Here is a 9,690-nt window from a genome sequence, read left to right as displayed (position 1 = left end):
TGTATCGACTCGCTTCCACAACATTCGCATTCTTCCCACACATACCAACCGAATGTATGGTAATGTATCATCACATATAGTGTTGTAAAAATCTCGACTAGGTGCTGATTAATCGATGGTTGCCACCCCACCGACTTATCGCCGATTAATCCTCATATGTCTAGAATAGGTCAGAATTGAGAATTTTTATACATAAAATTTGAAATATATATATATATATATATATATATGTATATTTGAAAATTTACATATAAAATTCAATCACGACTAATCCCTAATAATCCCGATTAATCGCTAGTCCCCACCCCACCACCCGATTAGCGACTAACGGATTTTACAACATTGGCAACCAGTGTAGTAAAAATCGTTAGGCGCTAATCGTACGATGGGGTGAGGACTAGCGATTAATCGTGATTAATCGGATAGAACTTTAATGTCAGTTTTATATATACACGGACACATTTTTGTATGTAATTTTCAGTTTTATATATACACAAACACATTTTGGCAAGAAATTGATTGGCATCTCACTGGAAACCCCTGATTTTGGTTAGAATATCGCCAGAAACCGTTGATTTTGGCCGGAATATCGTCGGAAACCGCCGATTTTGGCCGGAATATCGCCGAAAACCGCCGATTTTGGCTAGAACCTCATAAAAAAAAAGCCGATTTAAGTTCGATTAATCTTGATTTTGACCGGATTTGACCATTGACAGATTAATTGCCGATTAGCCAAAAATTAATCATTGAAGTATGGACTAGCTATTAGTCAACGCTTATACGGCTTGCAAGCACGAAACTAGTTAAAAATATAAAAAATCATTAGTTTTCATCAACTTGTATAGGAGTGTACGAATTGTATAATATAATACATTTCCGGCCATCCTGTGCATCATCTTTCCGGCCACCTTTATGCAAATCAATGATGGCTACCAATGACAGCAACGCTCTTTCTCTTCAGGTTTTAATCATTTCATTATCTTTTCATAATCACTTTTCATTTTCAATTCAATTAAATAACACACAATACACACTCGTACATGTAACTGCCTTAGATCTAGGGTTCCACATTGCATCATACCTCTAATTATTCAATTAATTTGTGCTTATCTATAAATATTATGCAGAACGAAAATGATGATAATAATAATAATAATAATATTAAGTATAAGGAGTATGATTTCGGATCTGACGATACTGATCCTCCCGTGCCGCTCACCGTCGCATCGCGTGTTCGTGTTCTTACTCCGGTTTCGCTGTTTTGTTACTGTATTATATTAGTAGTTCATTATCTGAGCCTTAATTAGCTGAAGACTGACTAAATTGATAAGGTTTGAGTAGACATTGCGTGCACGAGAACTGTACGGAAGTGTTTATTCGACTTGTATAGGCCTATACGTGACGTGAGAGCTATATGCGTTGTATAGGCTCTATATAATAGTTTTTCGTGGATGAACTATATGCCTCGACCTCGTATAGGTCATAGTATGTCATCAGGTTTTTCGAAATTTTCGTCTTTGCTCGTATGTACGCTATACGACTTGTTTAGGTTCCGTTGACGTTATCTGACATCTATGCGACTCGTAGAGGCATATACGAGTCGTATAGATGTCAGGCGGTGTCTGGATAGAGTCGTATAGTATGAGAGACATATAGGTCATTACTGAAGAGCTATATGCATTGTATAGGCCCTATATAATAGTTCTTTGTGGATGAACTGTATGCCTCGTATATGCCATACTATCTCATCAGGTTTTCCGAAATTTTCATCTTAACTTGTATACAAGCTATACGACTTGTTTTAGGTTCCGTTGATGTTAGCTGACATCTATGCAACTCGTTTAGGCATATACGAGTTGTATAGGTGTTAGGCGGTGTATGGATACGTGTCGTATAGTATGAGTGACGTATGGTTCATCATGGAAGCACTATATGCCTTGTATAGGCCGTATATGCCTCGTATAGTTCTTCGTGGATGAACTATACGCCTCGTACAGGCCATAATATCTCATTCTTGTTCAAATTTTTACAATTTTTTCAAAATTTTTGCGTTCACTTGTATACATGCTATACGACTTGTTTATGTTTCGTCGACGTTATCTGGCATCTATGCGACTCATATAGGCATATACGAGTCGTATAGATGTCAGGCGGTGTCTGGATACGAGTCGTATGGTACATTGGTACGAGAGACATATAGTTCATCACTAAAGCATTATATGCCTCGCATGGCGATATAGGCCATAATCTCATTCTTGTTCAAATTTTTTGAAATTTTTCTGAATTTTGATCTTCACTCATATGCATGCTACAAGACTCGTTTAGGTTTTCGTCAACGTCATCTGACACTATCTGACATCTATACAGCCCGTATAGGCCTATATGAGTCGTATAGGTGTCATACGGTGTCTGGATATCTAATGCCATTAATAAAACTATGGTGCAGGTATTGTACATGTTAGGGGATATTGCAGCAGGACCGGCTTTTCGGTTTACGCAATGGTTGGAGGTAGTTAGAAAGAGGAGGCTGACTAAGTCCTCTGGATTCCCTCACCGCCCTCAAAGACTTGATAGCATGCTCTTGAGGTTATTTTTTGCATTTGCGTTTATTTTTTGCTTTGTGTTTGATTGATTTGTTAGTGTTTTGCCATTTGAGATTAGACTTAAAACTGTTACATCAAAAAAGAAGGCAAACGGGCAACAAGCTGCGCCGCGAGCCCTTTCTTCAATAGCAAAACAAAGTCTTTTAGAAACTGTGTTCATAGATCTTGGATTCAAAAAGTTATCTTCCTTTTGATTGATTTGTTAATGTTTTACCATTTGAGGTTAGACTTTAACAGATCATACAAATGCATTTAATTGGAATTTTGATTGCTTAATTTTGTATTTATTGTCATTGCTATTCAGTGAAGGGGATTTAAGCTTGGATTCAAAAAGCTCTCTTCCTTTTGAGCAAGTTCCGGAAATCAGTTTGTGGGAAAGACTTGGTAAGGCTGCAATGTTGAATATTAGGTCAAACACCTTCTCTTGGAATATGCTTTCTTCACTTCACAATACTGAACATAGCAGCAGTAATGAACATTCTGAAGATGATATGAATAAAGCATTAGAGGTATATGTTTGTTTTTTTCTTATTTCACTTGTGGTTTAGATTTTGGGTCTAAAGATTTACTGTTTGTGTTTGTCGAAATTGCAGGTAACAGTGAATTCGGGTGGAGTTGTATTCTTTGCATTATTTAACCATAATGAAAGTGGTGAGTTTGTCCCTAAAGAAGCAGCAGCTGTGATCAAAATAGCATCTTCCAGAATGGCTACACAGTCGGAACGACTTGGCTATGAATTTGCAAAATGGCTAGGTGTCAGAACTCCACAAGTTATTACTTATTACACCTTTTACTTTCCTTTTACCAGACTTACCATCCCTGTAAACATCTTATATTCTTACTGTCTTGTTACTTGTGCAGGCTAGAGTCATTCACAACTGTAGTCCTGAGTGGTTAGAAATCAAAGAAGCTGCAGAAAAAGCAAAAGAGGCTGCAGTTTCTGAAGGAGATGAAATTGGTGAAGTTACTTGCTCAGAACTTCTAGAAGCCCTCGAGCTCAGTCGATGCCTTTATCTCATGAAGTATGTTTTCTTGCTGTATTATAATATTTTTCTTTCCTTTATCTACTATATCTAGGGCGATATGGTAATAGAGCAAGGTTAAAATAAGTAGATTTTTCCTAAGAAGTGTAGAAAGTGTGTTTTCACCATTAGATCTAATAAAACACACCACACAATAAACACACCGCAACTAAAACAAAGCACACCGCACAATAAACACACTTTCCATATCCAATGTCAGATCAATATATCTAACGCACCAGATTATTTCTTGCACTTCTTAGACACACTCCACTTCTTATTTTAACCCCACCCTATGGTAATAATGGTATAATGCATACCATTACAATTAAATGTGATATAAGTGTGTAAATTTTTCTGGATTTTCTGCCAACGATGTCAAAGAAAAGGATTGAAACTAAAATACAGATATTCATTGCTAATTAACGTTCTTGCGGTTTACATTTAAAGGATGAATTAATTTGCACTATCCCCAAATTAAGTTTATAAGAATATCCGTTTTGCAGTTATGTGCATGGATCTCCCCTGTTGGAAAACTCAAGTGCATTTAAGACGCAAGAAGCTGCAGAAAAGACGGCAGCTGCCCTTGGCAGAATCTTGCTGTTAGATCTTGTAATCAGAAACGAGGACCGCCTTCCATGTCGCCATCTGAGGTGGCGAGGCAACTCTGCAAATTTATTATTAGCAGACAAAATGGCGACTGCAAATAGGGATGCATTAGAAGAAGCTTTTGATTCTGCTATCAACAGATACAGACCAAGGGTAATTCGGGCACTTCAAAAAGAAAGAAGATCAACTTCAGTAGATAGCAGAATGAGCACGACTGACGATTCAAACATATTATCCAAAAGCACTGATCTTTCTGACACTACATTTACTCCTATATCTGGTGAAAAACCCCTCAAAAGACAAATCACAATTGACCCAATTATTACTGATTTTGATATTGTGGCTATTGACTCTGGTGTCCCTCGCAGACCGCCAGCTGGCAAACGTACACACGATCAAGAAAGCTATCCTAAACTAGTGGAACTTCTTATCAACAGTCCTGAGTACGCATCACATATATTACACGAAATAACTAGCGGGAAATTAGGGGTTTCTCCAGAAGCTTCTGAAACTTCTGACAATAATTCACCTTTTATTAAAGATATGACCTCAGTCGTTCACGAATTTAGAAACGGGTTTCGTGCCGCCATGATGGATTTACAGGGTTTTCATATCTTTTTACTCACACTTCACCAAAAGCTGGATGGATTGTTAAGGAGTTTTATGAATACCATTGATAAAACATTGGGTGCAGAATTTGATAAAGAAGATATGACACCTGAATCACCATCGCATTCCGCTCCTTGTGTTTCCCCACAGGGTCAAGAGAATCATTCAGATTCAAATGATACAGAGTTGCAGAAAACCGCTCAGAAGCCATCGTCTTCCGGATGCAAAAAGAATTCGGATTCGGTTTCTCCAATATCTTCTTCTTCACACGGAAAGTCTAACAAGTCATACTCGGAACCATTACGTATCACCTCAAAACTGCGTGATTTCCACAAATATGCCAAGGTTTTTCTCTTTTCATCAATAAGTTAAGAATTCATTTTTGACTTTTAACGGTTCAAACTTGTAATATAATTTCTTTAATCATTTTGGCACTAATTATTCACATTAATCTTTCTCAGGTGGATGCTGACCTAAACAAAGAACTAGAACAATGGAACGAGTTGATAAAAAACGAAGCGGTAAAGCTATGTCAAGAAAATAATTTCAATTCAGGGTTTTTCGAGGGCAGCGAGAGTAATTCTGTTGTTGATGCTTATGAATTAAAGGTAATTTATCCAAACTTCTTAGCAACCTTTCACTTTATTATTTAATTATGTTTGTTTCTTTCAACTTACAGCTTAGGCTTGAACATATCCTTGAAAGGATAACATTAATATCTGATGCTGGAAATACAGAAAAACCATCATTAATTACAAGTAGCTTATTCATTGGCGGTGCATTAGCTGCAAGATCTGTTTACACACTGCAACATATAGGGATTACTCATATATTATGCTTGTGTTCTAATGAAATTGGACAGTCTGATTCTCAACGTCCCGACTTATTTGAGTATCAGAATTTTTGTGTAAGTGATAAATCTATTATTGTATTACTTTGTGCTGTTAGAGATAAACGTTTCCTGATAGGCGTTAATAATATTGTTCTTATGATGAACGGATTGGTGATGAAGAAGATTCTAACATAACCGAAATATTTGAAGAAGCGCATCTGTTTATTGATGCGGTTGAAGAAAAAGGTGGCAAGGTTTTGGTTCATTGCTTTGAAGGTAGAAGCAGGAGCGCGACGGTTGTTCTTGCTTACTTAATGATGAGGAAGTAAGTTATTATAAGTTTCATAAATAATTAAATACTACCTATTGTTATAATAACTTTTGTCCTTTAAATATATGCGATTTATGGATCAGGTCCTTTAAAAAGTTTATTTGCGGGTGGTGTCCTTTACATGACAAAATACATTTGTTTTTTGTCCTTTACACTAACTGTCATCCAAACACTCAGTTAAATTCAAACATGCCAAGACTTGATGGAGTTTGTTTAACATATTTTATATAGTTTCTTTTTCTAATAATATATTTAATATGTTTTTTAATTATAAATACTTAAATAGTATGCGTAAAAAGACTTAAATGCCCTCAAATGCCAAGACTTAACGGGGTTTTTGGATGCCAGTTAGTCAAAAGACGAAAATCAAATAAACATGCCATGTAGAGGTGGCAAATGGGTTGGGTTGGGTCGGGTCGAAACGGGTTAGGGTCGAAACGGGTCACTTAAAAAAGGGTTGTTTTGGTTCGGGTCAGAATGGGTTAGGGTCAATAGGTTTGGGTTAGAACGGGTCAATGTTGGAACGGGTCAAAACAGGTTTGGGTCAAAACTCGTTTAAGTGATTTTTCATTTCGTTTCAGGACGTAACAGCTCGTTTAAGCGATTTTTCATTTCGTTTCAGCACGTAACAGCTCGTTTAAGCGATTTTTCATTTCGTTTCAGCGCGTAACAGCTCGTTTAAGCGATTTTTCAGTTCGTTACAGCGCGTAACAGCTCGTTTAAGCGATTTTTCAGGTCGTTACAGCGCGTAACAGCTCGTTTAAGCGATTTTTCGGCTCGTTTCATCGCGTGACAGCTCGTTTAAACGATTTTTCGGCTCGTTTCATCGCGTAACAGCTCGTTTAAGCGATTTTTCGGCTCGTTTCATCGCGTGACAGCTCGTTTAAGCGATTTTTCGGTTCGTTACAGCGCGTGACAGCTCGTTTAAGCGATTTTTCGGCTCGTTTCATCGCGTGACAGCTCGTTTAAGCGATTTTTCGGTTCGTTACAGCGCGTGACAGCTCGTTTAAGCGATTTTTCGGCTCGTTTCATCGCGTGACAGCTCGTTTAAGCGATTTTTCGGCTCGTTTCATCGCGTGACAGCTCGTTTAAGCGATTTTTTTCGGCTCGTTTCATCGCGTGACAGCTCGTTTAAGCGATTTTTCGGTTCGTTTCATCGCGTGACAGCTCGTTTAAGCGATTTTTCGGTTCGTTTCATCGCGTGACAGCTCGTTTAAGTGATTTTTCAGTTCGTTTCATCGCGTAACAGCCCGTTTAAGCGATTTTTCGGTTCGTTACAGCGCGTGACAGCTCGTTTAAGCGATTTTTCGGCTCGTTTCATCGCGTGACAGCTCGTTTAAGCGATTTTTCGGCTCGTTTCATCGCGTGACAGCTCGTTTAAGCGATTTTTTTTCGGCTCGTTTCATCGCGTGACAGCTCGTTTAAGCGATTTTTCGGTTCGTTTCATCGCGTGACAGCTCGTTTAAGCGATTTTTCGGTTCGTTTCATCGCGTGACAGCTCGTTTAAGTGATTTTTCAGTTCGTTTCATCGCGTAACAGCCCGTTTAAGCGATTTTTCAGTTCGTTTCAGCACTTAACAGCTTGCTTTAGCGATTTTTCAATTCCTTTCATCACTTAACAGCTTGTTTTTGTTCCGTTGTTGTCGACTTTTCAGTTTCGGTTAATTTGTCGATTTTTTTTTAACGAGGACAACGGACGAAACGTTTTAGATTTTTTACATTTTTTGTTTATGTTTTATTTTTTGAGTTATGATTTTTTTATTATTTTTTTTGAATATTTTTTGATGGTTTCTATTAAGATCAAAATCCCTCAAAAAAAAATTCAAAAAAAACAAATAAAAAATCATAACTCAAAATATAAACGAATAACGAAAAAAGTAAAAAAACTAAAATATTTTCGCCGTTATCCTCGTTCATCAAAAAAAAAAAACCCGACAAATTAACCGAAACCGAAATGTCGACGAAAACGAATCAAAAACCTTAATCGACCCGTCTAGTGCGAAAACTCGATAGAAACCGAAACCCAACCCGTCCAGTGCTAAAACTCGTGTCGGCACGAAAGCTGATCCGAGCCGAAACCTAAACCGATATCGTTCCAATCTAAAACCCGTTTCAACCCAAACATGTCACTTTTCCTTAAGACACTAACCCTCATCGACCCATGTAGTTAAATTTGTCAACCCATTTTGACCCAAAAATAAGAATGTGGAATTTCAAGTGACCCATTTTGACCCATTTAATCAAAACCTATGACCCAAATCAACCCATTTGAATTTTAAAACAACCCAAATTGACCCATTTGGAATGGTTTGGGTCAAGGTTGCCACCCCTAATGCCATGTAAAGGACACTGCTTGCAAATAAACTTTTTAAAGGACCTGATCCATCGCATATGTTTAAAGGACAAAATTTGTAATTCTGTCACTTTTATTAAGTTTATGGTTGTTTTTTGTGAAGGAAGTACACATTACTGAAAGCATGGAACGGTCTCAGAAGAGTTCACATGCGAGCACAACAGAATGACGGTTTTGCGAGGGTACTTTTGGAATTAGACAAAAAGTTACATGGGATGGTTTCAATGGAATGGCAACAAAAGAAGGCGTCAATGAAGGTATGCTCGGTATGCGGAAAGAACGCAGGGTTAAGCACGAGCTCATTAAAGCTTCACTTACAGAAAGCGCATAAGAAACTGTCATCAGGGAGTGTAGACAGTGCCATGACTATGGAGATACAAAAGGCTTTAGAGGCACTCAATATTACCCGCAGACAGTCTCATTCCAGTGATTGATTCATCCAAATTCATAGATCGAAAACCGATGCGTTTGGTAATCAGACTATTATGAACTGCAAAACATATTCATTCTTTTTTTTCTTTTTGCTAGTTATAAAAGAATAAAAACATTTTTAGCTAAAATATGTAAACAGCCCATACAGAGTGTTGTTAATCACAGCATTAGTTCACGATCGTATAAACACTTGTACATATTATTTTAACTTATTTAATTTTGTGATCAATGTTTTTATAACGGGATCGGTTAATAAACCGGCCATCATATTGTTTTACAGCTCGGACTGGTTCATAATAGGTCAAAATATTATGCAAATACTTGTAGGTTTGCAATATTAACAAAATATTAAACCTTAACTATTTTTTTTTAAAAAATATATGAAACTGAAATTGATTCAATATGAAGCTAAACTGGTAAAATAGCAGTAATTAAAGTTTTGAAATTGAAAATCATGTTCAACCATCCGTTAAAACTAGGGGTGAGCAATAATCAAACCGTTAACTAAACCAAACCAAAAACCAAGGAAATCAAACGAATTAACCGAAACCAAACCATTCAGATCTTCATATATTTCTATCTTTTACATATCGTTTCATGCATGCATATCTCCATTTCATGTAACTTTAACGGCTGTTTAGTAGCCTCTTAATGACCATTAAATTGACCATTAAATTCTATCAAACAGCCCCTAAGTAAATATTTAGCTATATCTCCATCTCATATATATAGACATTCATTCCATCACCTTTAACGGCTATTTGGTAGCCTCTTATTGAACATTAAAGTCTATCAAACAACCTCTAAGTAAATATATAGCTCAAATTTGATTTTTGTTATTAACATAACCGAAAAGTAAAAAAAAAATTAACCGAATAATCCGACTTAATAAGTAAGATA

The 9,690-nt window shown here is 36.9% G+C and overlaps 1 protein-coding gene across 1 annotated transcript; it reads left to right on the top strand.

The window, feature by feature from the left end:
- The first annotated feature begins 1,034 nt into the window (after window positions 1-1,034).
- LOC143545672 (dual specificity protein phosphatase PHS1-like) lies at window positions 1,035-8,987 on the top strand. Its single transcript, XM_077037518.1, has 10 exons — window positions 1,035-1,232; window positions 2,447-2,586; window positions 2,908-3,112; window positions 3,197-3,373; window positions 3,465-3,625; window positions 4,132-5,188; window positions 5,305-5,451; window positions 5,523-5,750; window positions 5,843-6,000; window positions 8,462-8,987. The coding sequence occupies exons 1-10, from the start codon at window positions 1,122-1,124 to the stop codon at window positions 8,790-8,792; spliced, it is 2,715 nt and encodes a 904-aa protein (XP_076893633.1). The 5' UTR covers window positions 1,035-1,121; the 3' UTR covers window positions 8,793-8,987.
- Window positions 8,988-9,690: the final 703 nt, after the last annotated feature.

This window comes from Bidens hawaiensis, unplaced genomic scaffold, assembly GCF_021521415.1.
Source record: "Bidens hawaiensis isolate Kalapana, Puna unplaced genomic scaffold, B.hawaiensis_p1.1 tig00013988_1, whole genome shotgun sequence".
Taxonomy (NCBI): domain Eukaryota; kingdom Viridiplantae; phylum Streptophyta; class Magnoliopsida; order Asterales; family Asteraceae; genus Bidens; species Bidens hawaiensis.
The sequence above is the reverse complement of the archived record's forward strand: the minus strand, read 5'-3'. Positions and strand labels throughout refer to the sequence as shown.

Bases quoted from the DNA above. Each gene is read 5' to 3' on its own strand.
- LOC143545672 (XM_077037518.1), top strand. From the start codon at position 1,122: ATGCAGAACGAAAATGATGATAATAATAATAATAATAATATTAAGTAT. The intron at 2,587-2,907 runs GTTATTTTTTGC...ATTGCTATTCAG, and splicing joins CTTGATAGCATGCTCTTGAG to TGAAGGGGATTTAAGCTTGG. The intron at 3,374-3,464 runs GTTATTACTTAT...TTACTTGTGCAG, and splicing joins TAGGTGTCAGAACTCCACAA to GCTAGAGTCATTCACAACTG.